The sequence below is a fragment of the Besnoitia besnoiti genome, chromosome V (assembly GCF_002563875.1).
Source record: "Besnoitia besnoiti strain Bb-Ger1 chromosome V, whole genome shotgun sequence".
NCBI lineage: Eukaryota > Apicomplexa > Conoidasida > Eucoccidiorida > Sarcocystidae > Besnoitia > Besnoitia besnoiti.
In genome coordinates, this window is record NC_042360.1 from 3,046,490 (window position 1) to 3,059,787 (window position 13,298).

Here is a 13,298-nt window from a genome sequence, read left to right on the forward strand (position 1 = left end):
TATGTTCACACACATCCATATACACATATGATATATTTCTGTCTAGCGCGAGAGAGTAGCGTGGAGACTTTATATATATATATATATATATATATATATATATAGCGCGCGCTGCAGAAGTTTGTTTCACGTGTGTTTTATGGCGGACCACTGACTAGGCCGCGGAGATTGAGGGCACGCGATACCGTCGGCTCTGCAGGTCAGCGGCCTTTCACCAGCGCAGCCTGCTGCCCTCTGGAATGTTCATTTAGAAGGGCTTGTTGGCTTGTCGAGCTGGGGGCAAAGGCGATCGCGCGCTTGTATTCCTTCCCGTTGCTTTCGGGCAGTCACGGAGAAATCAAACACTGTTTTCATACTTTGGTGAACCGCGAGCAGCCAAAGCTGAAGTTTCGACAACAGGACTGTATAAATACCGGCATTCACCGCACTGCATTTTCAGGTAATTCCTCCACTCCAAGTTCACAAGTCCTCTGCTTTACTGTGGATGATGCGGAGGCAACGTCGCCAAGAAAATTGACTCTGCCTCGATTACCTGCATGTTTTCACTTGCCGCTCGAGAGCCTCTCTTCATCTTCCCTTTCACAAGCGACTTCGCTGCACGACACACACTGTGCGAAGCGAAGAGGCACAGGATATGCAACACGAACAAGGCGGATTTTGACAAAACTGCAAAATTCCCACTTCGCTTCATTTCCCTCCTCCTCGCCCTCCGCACTGAGATGGCGTCGTGAGGGGCCGAAGGAGGGGAGGGGGGGGGAGCGCCAGAGAAAATTTATACGTCGCTCTGGACTACACAACTCAATCATGTCTGACGAATCTCTCGAGGTGTGACTGAAAAGATCAACATTGCATAAAGAAAACTGAGGCTATCACGCGTAGCCCGTTAAATGCGCGGATGGACGCGGGGTGTGAAGCCAAGCGAACTGAAAGCGACGGCAAAAACTTTAACCAAACAGACGCTGGGAGGGGCTTCAAAAGCCTCGCGCCCGAATCTTAAGACACCTAAACGCGCAACCAGGCAGCGAAAACGCCGGCGCTCGCCAGACAACCAGACTGTGCGTGTCAGACCGAAGGCGGGGCTCCCAAATGTGAATCCCGAAACGAGCACAACGCGCATTCCGCTTCTCTCGCCGTAGCCGAGTCGCTATATATCTGAAAGCATCTGACATTTGCCCTCTACGGCGGCAATCGTGTGTCCTCTCAGGCCCCGGTTCGCAAGCGTCCGCCACCGTTGCCTCCGCTTCAAATGTGTTGACAAAGCATAACGGCGGTGCGAGTTCTTCGCGGCGACGCCGAGACGCACGGGAAGCACGCTCGCCTCATGCACTCCGCTGCCACAAGCTGTGCTGCGTGTCAGACAGCGAGTCGATCGACCTGGGTAAAGCCGCCAGCGCGTAAGACGGGCACTTGCAAGCCTCCGCGAAAAGCGAAACAGTCTCCGTGAAGTTCGTCGGGCGAGCTCCGTGGGGGACGAGGCTGAACAGAGAACGGAACACACCAGGAGCCTTGCATGTACCTTCGACGGGGAGGCGGGACGATCACGGGTCGGCTCCAGAACGTGCTGCAGCCGAGACAGGCCGCGAAGGTGGTAGCCCGCCTGCGATCCTGCATCTTCAACGGTTTCCGCCAGACGGCGTTGGATTGAGTTGCCCATCTAACAAATCTGTGCAAAGGGCGAGCCTCGTCTACGAGCCGGTGAGAGCGACACCAGTGTGAGACACTACATAAAGGGGTCGCACACAAATGCGGAGAAAGCACGGGGGAAAGGCAGTCAAGGCACAGCTCGAGGTAACCTTCATAGTGTAAGCAACGAAAGGTAGGTAAACAAAAAAGCGTCCGCCCCAAACGCAGCAGGAGCGAGTGTAACGGGCTTCTCTGCAACATACCTGGGCTCGATTCTGTGACACAAGAACTGCCGCACATTCGCGGGGCAGCCTACGAAAAAAAAAAAAATGTGTCTAGATCTTTCATCCTCAAGCTGACTTCCCTCCCTATCACCAAGACTTGTTTTTCACCGATCGGAATGTGGCATAAGACCGCAAAGTCGGGGGAGGGGGGGAGGGAGAAACCACGCCCCCCTCTTCCATTCTCCGCCGCATTTGCTTATTCACAATGAAACACTTATCAAGTCCGTCTGTCTCTGCTCCGCCTCTGTGCTAAGCAATTCGTGTTTTTCTTCCTTAGGTGCCTGTATCTTTCTGAGTTCGTTATTCAGTATCCCCGTTCGACAACTTCTCTCTCTTCACACCACTGTTTTTCTCTGCTATCGCGCTGTCCTTATCTGCTGCATCTGTAGACCCCCAGCTCGCGAAGAATGCGCCTCGACGCCCAACCGCCTGCTGCCGGCCTCTCACCGTGAGAATAAGGGTTTTTCTTGGTGAAAAGCTGCAGCGCTTCTTCGTTTGTAGTTCGATTGTTTGTAATCAAGTAAATGTTGAAAAACAAGAGGTGAAAGATTGGGATAGAGCAGCAAAAACCATAAAAAAAGAGGGCGGGCCTGAGGGTAACAGCAAACGGAGGAAGACCGCTGATACCAACAAAAAGCAGGATCTCCATCAAAGCAAAGAATCCAAACACAAGGCGCATGGCAGCTTACGGATCGTAGCCAGTGCCGATGACGCAAAGAGGCGTCTACAGGCGCGTGTAGCACACCAGGCTATCAGACAGCACGACTGAAAAAGGACGTAGATGACGCCCCAGGACAGCACAGAGAGAGCGCGCGTGACGGGGAACAGGAGCAGAGATGAGGAACTTGTCACGAGAAAAAATATGAACATTAGTCTGACTTACAACATTGGGCAATCTCGCATCGTCCACCAAATCGCTCGCAGAGTGACAGACGGCCCCCAGCTTTGGACCTGCGCCTGCAGCCACGCAGAAGAGACCGACTAAACGCGTATATTACGGAAAGGACGCGACACGCCAGAGCAACAAAAAGCAATTAACTCTGACTCATATGTTCCCTGCAATCCCTTTCGCCCATTGTGCAGTTGACGCTGCAGCAATGTCTTCAGTCGAATCACGGATTCCATCTATGGAGGTTCTCAGATGAGGGGCGAATGTCTGTCGAGTCGAACGATGTACGACAGGCACCGCTGCAGTCGTTTCTCTCGCTACATCAAGCATCAATACGGAGTACATGCAGCCTATGGATGGCAACGGGCATCGGGATCACATCCGGAGCTCAATACGTTTAGTACCGCATTCTGCACGGGAACTTCTATCGTGGACGTAGGCGCGAGCAACGCAAAGGGCACGCTCTGTATCAGGATCGAGCTCATGTGACCTCGGAACACGGACTGCACACACATGCGTATCTACAGCGCCCCACGAGTCTACGCGGGATCTGCCCGAAGGCCTGCAAAGCTCCTCGCATGCACGCCGGATACATTACAGGCATAGACACGGACACATACACGTAGAGCTTGATCGGCGTGCAGATCTGAGCAGCACGCAACAGGCACGCAGACAGGTCCTTGGCCGCTGGCAACTCACCGTGAACGCAGTCACGACAGCAACGAGGGTCGACAGACTGTAGAGAGCCGCGAATAAGAGGAAGAAGAAGAAGACTCGGTAGTTCCGCTGACCAATGCAGTTCGAGACCCTGAACAGGCGAGCAGGCAGACAGTGACGCCCCAAGTGAAGAGGTGGGGGAGTCAGAGATATGGATCAGATGCGCCTTCGAGCGTCGCAAACACTAGCGTATCCTGCCTCGCGCGACGCAAGTCAAGGTGCCCTTCCAGCACCGATCGACACCCGAAAACTCGTACATTTCCGCCTGCTGCGACGGCGACGCCGAAAGTGACGATACCCCATAGAAGTTCGTCGGAGAACGCTCATATCGATGCCTTCCATCCAGAACTGTCACGGTGGAGTGTCCAGGCTTTCGCTGCGACAGCGAGAGCTTCGTACGCTTCTACGGTTAGACTTCGGGCGCTCCATCACGTGCTATGAGCTGAGAGGCAATTCACGCCTTCATACAGTAACGGGGCGAAGCAGACTGAACGCGGCGTCGAATCCAGCTCATCAGCCTGGCGTATCGATGGAAAGAAACGATCACTCGAAGGTGCGAGCTCCTACCAAGGGCAGTGGTGGTCGAAGCGCCGCACGCAGTTGTTACAGACCGAACAGTGTTTGGATCTTGGAGGCCTGTAGATGTGACACGTCGCTGAACAGAAAGACACACCGCAGAAAACGAGGCAAAATTAGCAGGTTATGCAGCAGCCGCCACGCGTCAGTAGGCGGCGGATTCTTCGCGCCCCGCGTCTCTCTGTCCACCGTATACACAACACGGCCGGGGTAGCGTAGATGCCTGGAGCCGAGCGGAACAGAGAAGAAGCCTGACGACAGCACGAGAAGGCAAACAAGAAGCAGTCCGATCAGCCAACAGCAGAGCCAGTGAGGCACGCGTATCCTTGCGGTGTAAAAGAACACCTGGTTTCCATTCCACCGCTGCCTTCTGTCACTTACTGCACCACTTTTGAGGAACGCTGACCCCGTTGATCATGATATACTTGATGCCTGAGAAGAGCCCGGCAGGACGCGACATAGAATGTCCAGGCTTCTAGAATCCCTGCGCCCCTGCGGTCGTCACTCTTCGCATTAGGTTATGTGCAAACAAGATGAAAAGACGTGCCTAGTCGCAGCCTCCTGTCAGGTTCACGGGTTATCCCCCCTCTGTTACGCGTATATCCCGCCGCGGCAGTCTCTCCCGCCGTCGAACTCGAAGCAGCGCCCCATTCGTGCAGACGCTCCTCGCAACCGAAATAGTCGCAGAGGCTTCACCCCTGCGACTATTTCGGTGAAAGAGTTCTCTGTTTATGGGTGCAGTTCGGGGCCCGACTCTTCTACAGCTGAACGACGCCAAGCAAATCCACTTGCTCAACGCGGAACGGAACTGGCAACGCCTGAAGGAATGCAGACACTTACGCGGCATGCCTTTGGGAAGTTCAGTCGGGTAGCGTGCACGCGGGATACTGCGAGCAAGACGAACAAGCATACAAAGAGAGTATTGGGTACACGCCGAGCTATGTGAACGCATTCAGCCACATTGATAAAAAGAGCTCCCGTAGGCAAGTGTGAGGCCCTAGAATACAATACCTCCTGAATTACTTCCCTGAGAAGCGCAGGCGCTGGTGACAGCTTAGCCTGTCTTCCGTGTGGCCGTCCAGGCTTGCTCCAGACGCTGTTACAAGCGAGTGTGACACGAAAAAAATCCGTGAAAACGTATAGGAACGGAGTCGGGCCTCGAACTACACCCGTGAACAGAGAACTCTGTTACCGAGATAATCGCTTAGACCCACACAAAAATGTGTGCGCGTAAAAGCGAAAACTTTCAACACGCGCACGTGGAAGATCTCCGTCATGATCTTTCTGTGCCAAATGCCTACTGACCGGTCGTTTCCCATGTGAGCTGCCCACGCACGAAAAGGTTGCAAGTGAAGCGAGCAGTGCGAGTATTCACATGAAAGGGAGTAATCCACAAAACCTGAATCCTCCTGTTTACGAAACTGTGTGCGAGACCTACATTCCCGGATCACTGAAGCCGACGGGCACCAGAGTGCCAAGGGTCGCCGCCAGCAGCCCACCGAAGGTCCACCCCGCCACCAGCTGTTTATCCGGGGGGATTCGAGGCAACCTGCGAAAGACAGAAACGCATCCTCAGGGTTGAATTTTTGCGTGCCTTGACAGCTAAAAAGGAATTTCAGTGCACGTAGGCTCGCCTTGCCTGAAATCGACCGCTCCAGGTCACGCAGACACCTCCCGAAAGGCACGTGAGAAGTAGGATGCCACACATCACATACCGATCACAAAAGCAGTCGCAGTCGCCGACAGGGGGGGCGTTCAGGGGCAGAGACTAGTCCGACACTCTTGGGCATCGAGCCCCTGTCCTCTGTGGAATCGCGGATCCCGCTCAGCGCGTATTTCAAAAGTAGCTCTGCTCAGTTCTCCCCTACCCTCCTAGCATCATGCAGCGCTCGCTCATCGGCTGGCCTGGGTCAGCCGGAAGCGAGCAAACGACGGGCAAACTGATAGCGAGAAAGGCCAAAAGCAGCATGGCAAAATGCCAGACAATGAATAGGTAACACCGCTGCACCGGATAGCTGAGATAGCTTACACAGCGGGGTAGAAAATGATGACGGGGGCGAGGAGGAGAACGACGGTGCAAAGAAGCAGGCCAGGCTCTGGCTCATCTTCCTCGTCGTCTTCGTCATCTAGCTCTTCGGGTTCATCTTTCGCCTTCGCTGAAAAAGAACGGAATGAAGGCACGCAAGAGGAACAGGAGTGACCAGTCGGCAGAAGGCAGCAGATGGTTGAAGGAAAGAAAAGGCGGCAACGAGAAACGAGCAAATCGATCTCATGGGATTCTGCATCGTAACTCTCCCGTATCGGTATGGGGAGTGTAGGGATTATGGTTGATGAAGCGCTTGCCCGCCTGCCTGACTTCAGACACAGTCACTTCTCAGCCCGTAAGGCAGCTGTCGATGCGTGCGAGCTCGCCACACCATGCATAACTCATGGATGAACACGCTGGAAAGAATAGCGGAATCCAGTCCGGGAACGCGCAGTGGCGATACGAGTCACTTCCATGGAGTCCCTTCCAGAAATATAGGCCAAGACTTCGCGTCACTTACCTGGAAATGCCGGACGCTGAGTCGTGTGCAAGGGTTCAGGCCGAAAGCGAAACCCTCGCTCGACCTCATCTTCTTCAGTCGCAGGCTCTCTGTCTGTCTCACTGTCACCTGTTGTATCCGTTGCCGGAGCGTCGCCCTCTCCCTCTCCCGCGAGGGAGTACATGCTGACGCAGCTTCAGCTCACCGAAAGCGGTAGAAAAGTAGATTCCGCCTCATCATGAGAGGTTGAGGCGCAGAGAAATGACGAAGGACCCTTGTAGTTCTCTGGTATCAAACAAGACCAAGTAACGAGAACGAGGACGACGCTGCGAGGTCGAAGGAGCCAAACGGGCGCTGGCTCCCCTACGGCAATCTACAATTCAGTTTGCATGCACTAGCCTTGACAAATGAATATGCAGCGCAGGTGGGTGAAATGAGCGCATCGGGCGTTTTGAACGAGACGTGTTACGAAGAAGTCCAAGTCCGCACCAGCAGTAGTTGTTCCTGGCGCAGCCCCCTCCGTACTTGTCCAGCCAAAACGGCAGTCAGCCATTCGCGTAGGCTCGAATTGACAGAAGGGCTCTATTGATGAAGGTGGGATCGAGAAATGCGGAGCCTGGCTGAAAGGTCAAGTAAGGAAGAGAGCTGGGAAAAACTAAATTCCTTCGTCCACAAGCGGGTTCGCTCGCATCTGCGCCGGGCGGGGGACACACCAAAGCGAAAATCGTGGATCAGCATGCGAAGACGATCGAGGGGGCAAATTGAAATAAAGCCGAGGATAGCTCACAGCGACACTTCGTGAAATTGGTGAGGCCACGTTTCGGCGTCGGCCTGCCGTTGTTGGCTCTTTAGCACACTCCGGCTCAGTAATATGGCTTCTACAGTGGCAGGGAGGCTGCTGAAATTCACGGTTTGTGAAGGGCGTACGGGGACAAAACTGGATCGTCCACAGGAAATAACATCAGCGCGACGGTGTCTCCAGATCTTAACGGCCTCGCGCAACTGAAAAATAACAGAGCAGTTCATTGTGGAACTGAAACGAAAGTAGAGAAAGTCTCAGCGGTCGGATCACCTCAGCCAGGATGGCAATTTGCGTCCGTAGGCGATTGGTGTGGGTGCGACAAAAAGGATTTTCATTCTTCTTTTTCCACGCGTCGCGGCGAGGCGCTTTTAGAAAGGCTGTTTTGTAGATCCCACTGTCAAAGGGGATTACGTGGGAGTCAGGGAATCCAGATAGAAGCGACGATGAAAGGGTCGCGCTGAAGATCCGACTAGGCACAGAAGGATGGACCTGTCGCGGGTGTGTTTCAGGGGAACACAGTTGACTGCGGGGGAAGCCGACAAGAGTCTTCGCGCATGGGATGTTTGCCCAGCTCTATTTAATCGATTTTCTCTTTTACTGAAGCTATTGCAGGCGCGCGTGGAGATCCAAAGCGGTTTCCTAAGTGCTCGTGTGCCGAGGCTCGCAGAGTTCCCTGAAGTGTCTGCTCTTTCTGTGCGTTTTCCGTTGCTTCCAACTTGTGTTCAGTCCCTCTCTTTCATCTTGGAACCCAACCTGCTCCCTTTCGTGAGAACCTGAGTTTTATTTGCTGACATGCCATGGCACACAGAGGCGAGCGGCCGCTGCCGAACAGAGCGTGCGGGGGATGTGGCGAGTTAGAACAAGCTCAACGCAGACAAAGGTAGAACAGCGGAAAGAGCTGCACTGCGGAGGTGAAGGACATCGTTGTCCGGTTTTCGAGTGTTTAGTGTGTTGTGTGTTTTCTTTCAATTTTCAAAAGAATGAGGCTCTAGTCGCGGCTGCGCTCTAGGGGTGAGCGGGGTGCGCCCAGGACCGCCGTTCACCAGAGTGTGAAACAGAATGCGCACAGCACGGCAGCTTGCCTGACTAGAGTTTTCGAGGAAAGTCCGGCTGGTCGCGAAGGGACGCGCAAGCGTGTGTGGGAGAAGGTGGTGAATCATCGTTTCCCTGCAGTGTAAGACGAATAGAGAGACCGAGACAGAACTCAACGAGTCGATCCCAAGGGTAGCGGCTGTGCCTTGCAAAGGCGGGTTGGTGTCAAACAGGTCTCCTCCATTTTACGAACGACCTGCGAACCCCTACAGACCCCCATCTCGCTCGAGAGCCAAGCGCCAAATATCCATGCCTGATGCGTGATCTAAAGCTCCTCTTTGGCTTTTCCCTCTCCACCCCGGGTTAACTCGTCACTGTATCTTCCTCCGGTAGGAACTGAAGCCGCCTCGTCCCCCTTGAGTTGCCAACTATGAGTTCGCGCTGAGCCCCGTGTTAACCAAATCCTCAGAGGCCAGCAAGGCGTGTCTGTTTTCTGTCTAATTCCTCGTGACAATCGCTACCACCTTGGGTCGTGCGCAGGTGTGCAGATAGGCAAAGAGAGGACAAAACAGGAAGCGGAAGTCGGCATTCCATCAACACCAAGAGTGTTCGCATTCCGTTAACGCTGCACACTTGTCCGGCGCGTTGGTAACTGAGCAGAGTGGCGTTCTAGCGCGCACTTTCCCAACGTATGTGAGCTGAGCCACATGCCGTTTTTGGTATGGAATAGCGGTGCGCAAGTCCCGCGTTTTTCCATTCTCAGGTGATTGATCTATCGCACTCGGAGTCAACAAATCATTCTAACGTACTCCTTTATCCCTCACTCCTTTCTGCGCACATTCCACTCCTTTCTGCGCACATTCATTACAAAGGCTCCTGCAAATGTCACTCTTCCGCGAGGGGTCTACCCTTCGTGCGCACCGAAACCTTTCTTTTTCGCATTCTGCTGTTTCGGTGTGTAGAGTGTAGGCGTCTAAAGCGCGAAGCACTCTGCCAAAATTGAAGCTCTTCCCATCGTTTTTGCCGCGCCGACGCCCTGAATGTCCACTCTGTCGAACTACGCGTAGTCGAAAATCCCGTGCGTTCATCGTTTTTGCTGTGAGGGCTTTTCTAAGCGCCCACGAGTCTGCTGCACGTCTGCGGCCCTTTCTTTGCGAGGCACCCCCACACATGTGGGGCGGAAAACGGTTTTTCCCTTCTCTTTGTCTATTGAGAAAGAAGCAAGTGTCTTAAGGAGGTGCTTCGACTCACGAGGGCTTCCTCGAAACACAGAATATGGGCAATCGAGACGCTGTCCCTGTAGAGACTGGCATGCGCAATATTTTCTCGATACACAGACCGCTCATAGAGTGTATTTCAGCATCCGAATACCGTACGGGTTGCGCCGCGGCGGCTAACGGTCGCTTTTTTCGAAGCACGCTTTCTTTTTAGAATGAATGTCGTTCTTTCTAGCGTGGGAATTTCCGCTATGCCTGTAACTCCAGAACGCAGCTGATCCTCGTCCACAATAACATCACACTAGCTTACACGAGTGCCAACCTGGAGCACCGTTTTGTGACTGTTGCACGTATGCGTCGACCTCTGCTGAATATTAATAGACGTCATCTGAAAGCGCACTGCTGCAATTTCGTGAATACTGGTAGCTCTGCCTGTAACAGGTAGACCACATCTAGCCCGTCCCCTACTCGTACGTTCTTTGACAATTCTACGAGGGAGTGAGCTCTACTCTTGCGCGTACCCAAATTGTCGGCCTGTCCTTCATACGCATTCGTTTCTTTCGTCCCTACACCGTTCCTTGCCGGTTCCACAGCTGGCCATTTGCTCGCTGTCACTCGGCATCTCGGGCCTGCTGCCGTTCCAGTTCCTCCTTCGCCTCTCAGGATTCAGCGTCGCCGAGCGTTGAACCGCTGTCTATTGTCGCAGAAAACCAAGGAAACCAAATTGCGAAACTTCAGTCGGAGCTGGGATTTCGAAAGTCCGCGCCTTCGCCCTTCACTAGTGGAGGAAGGTCTTCTCCAGGCCGCGGCGAAAGCATCGCATGTTGATGGGGACATGTTCAAAGAAAGCTTACGCACTGCCGCCGTGGGAGAGATAGATCCCAGCAGCTGTTTCTCGACTTTGCCAAGTTTCTCGCTACTCCCGCTCATCCGGTCTCGTTCTTGCTTCATCGCGTGCACTCGGCTTTGCACTTTCGGTTTGGTATCGAAGAGAAACTGCGCGGGCGGCAGGAAATCGTCGCTAGGAAGAATAATCGAGCACTGCAAGTTCACTATCTCCAGCGCCCAGAGGCGGTTTCGCGACGCTGGAGCGGAAGAGCCGTCCCCCCCCGTTTGAGCGCCGACACCGGCCTCGTATAGTTTTGTTTATGTCTAGCCAGTTCGTAAAACCCGCAAGAGTGATCGGACACCCTTCAGGAACGCAGCACAGCTGATTTGCCATTTGTCGCGCGCCTGCTGAGCATCTGGAAGCGGATGAGGATTTACTCGCCTGTCCCGACCCGTGCCGTAGTTTCCATGCGCGCCAAGTCAGATACGAGTGCGTAAAACGTAATGCTGCGCCCGCTTGAGTAACCACATGTGAGTATCGCGCGTGCCTCGGACTGGGTGCCTCAGCGCTTACGTTTATTCTCTGCGAGAGCCGCGCTCCCTGCGCTGAGTCTGGAGTTCTCTGAACATGCTCCTCGCACGAGAAGCGATCTAAGAGGCAACGAGGAAGACGCTGCAGGCGAGAGGGCGCGTATCTGCGTCAAGCGAGACGGGAGAGGCGACGGGTTCAAAGCGATGGAGCGTCAGGAGGTTCCAGTCAGTTTCCACATCACAGGCGATCGCTCGCCGATCCCGCCGATGGTGACGCCGATGCCTTCCAAGGCGTTTTCCTACCCCGACAAGCCGACGGTGAGTCGCATGTGCTCGGCGCCGAAGCACGCGGACTCGGTGAGCAGCATCGCCCAGCGTCTGCACGCTGTGGAGCACTATCAGTTCCGCGTCTCGGCGACCTGCGTAGTGCTCACCGTGGTGAACCTCTACGTGCTGCTCGAGCGCCTGGGGCTGCGCAAACTGAACCTGCTCCTCCAGCTCGGCTACATCGCAGTCGGGCTCCGCGCGCTGCCAGCGCTATGTGCAGCCTACATGTGCTGGACGCGGCTGCCCGACGCGCCTCAGTTGCCCGCGACCCCGGCCAGCCAGCCAGCCGCTCCAGAGGTCGCGCCGCCCCGCGAGCGGCGCCGCGACGAGGAGCCTGAAGGGCGGAGCCCGAGACCGGCGCTATCATCGGAGCAGCAGCTGCTGCTCAAGTACCTCAGTCCGCGGGGCTTGGAAGCGGTGCTGGAGTCGCAGCGGCTCCATCGCGAGTTTGCGCTCTGGACGATTGGAGCTCTGCTGCTGCTGAGCCTCAGCGACCTGTGTCTCGGCTACGCAGACCTGCGGCCCTTGCTGCATCTGAGCCAAGCCGCACTCCTCGCGAAAACCGGCGCGCGCCCCCCGGTGTTTGGGCCTTCGCCGCCGGGCGTCGCCGGCGGCGGATTCGCCGTCTATCCGCCGGCGCCGAGCCTCAACGCGAGCCCCCTCGGCGCGCTGACTGAGCAGCTCGCGCTGCTGGGCGCCTACGCGCTCAAGCCTGCGGCGGCTTTCTGCCTCCTCTGCGCCGCACAGGTCGGCGGCGGAGCGGCTGAACGGCCCGCCAGCGAGAAGGGAGACGCCGCCGGCGGGCACCGCGTGGGCTCGAGCGGTGCTTCCTTTTTGGCGCGAGAGGCCGGCGGCGGAGCCTCGCCTCCTGGGAGGCCGCTGCGCGCGCTGGTCTTGCACGGCGTCATCCAGGTGCCTCTGTTTGCGCTCTCGTACCTCATCCTGATGCACTGTCCGTCGCTCGTGCGGTCGCCGCGCCCGGCGCTCTCTTCCGCCGACTCTGTGTCAAGCCCCTGCTTCGCGGCTGCAGTCGAGTGGCTCGCGCGTGCCTGCGCGGTCGCGACGCTGGGCGTCTTGGGGCAGAGCGCGGCCTGCGCGGCGAAGCGGGAGTTCTGTCGGGCGAGCCCTGGGCGCGCACCGCTGCAGCCGACTCTGGTTCGACGTCCCGCGCGCGTGCTGATGCTTGTCGGCCTCGCGCTGCTCATCTTCAGCGCCGCGGCGAACGCGCTGACCGCGTTCCTGCCCTACGCGCGCGGCCTGGAGCGCACCTCGTACGTCTGGTGGCTGCTGCTGCACGGATCAATCGAGGAGCGAACTGCGGTGTGCGCCGACGCCGTGACCTACTTCATCGGCACCTTCCTGATCGCCTCCTCCGCGACCACCTTCGGCGTGCAGAATCACCTCCTTTCCCTCGCGTTGCGCGGGCATCCAGTCGACGAGCGAGAGGAACTCAACATCGGCTACGCCTCCGCACCCACCCTGCTCATCGCTGGAAAGCCCGCGTTCCGCGCAGGCGCCACACACAAGACCGGCGAGAAAGGCCTCAAAGGCGACTGAAGAGACCAAGAATCTTCCCCTCAGGCTTATCAGATGGTTGATAGTCTCCCCGTCGAGACGTGGAGCGGTACCGTCAACACAGACCTCTGCGGATTTCTGTGCTGATGTAGCATTTAACACGCACATATACCGAAAATAGGATTACTGAACCCCTCCGCTAACTTGGTCGATGAATGCGGAGGGTTCCTCTCCAGACATTATATATATAATACAGATTTGCTAATACGTATACAAACATATATATGCAAGTATCTATCGATACAGCTACATATCCTTGACCTCTCGTATCATAACTCGTTGCGGCCAGAAGGCCTGTGTGCGAACGCGCAAGATACGCTGTACGGGGCGTCTGCAGCTCATGTAAAGACGCTCCTGTTTCCTCAATTCGTT

The 13,298-nt window shown here is 55.8% G+C and overlaps 2 protein-coding genes across 2 annotated transcripts; one reads left to right on the forward strand and one right to left on the reverse strand.

The window, feature by feature from the left end:
* Positions 1-1,319: 1,319 nt before the first annotated feature.
* Positions 1,320-6,798, reverse strand: BESB_062520 (DHHC zinc finger domain-containing protein; the record flags this gene model as incomplete). Its single annotated transcript, XM_029364666.1, has 11 exons — positions 1,320-1,476; positions 1,887-1,935; positions 2,355-2,497; positions 2,791-2,864; positions 3,496-3,604; positions 4,081-4,168; positions 4,471-4,521; positions 4,930-4,976; positions 5,528-5,638; positions 6,119-6,245; positions 6,636-6,798. 11 exons carry the CDS (start codon positions 6,796-6,798, stop codon positions 1,320-1,322), a joined length of 1,119 nt encoding a protein of 372 aa, XP_029219374.1.
* A 4,430-nt stretch (positions 6,799-11,228) lies between these two features.
* BESB_062530 (uncharacterized protein) lies at positions 11,229-12,908 on the forward strand (the record flags this gene model as incomplete). Its single annotated transcript, XM_029364667.1, has 1 exon — positions 11,229-12,908. The coding sequence occupies one exon, from the start codon at positions 11,229-11,231 to the stop codon at positions 12,906-12,908; it is 1,680 nt and encodes a 559-aa protein (XP_029219375.1).
* Positions 12,909-13,298: the final 390 nt, after the last annotated feature.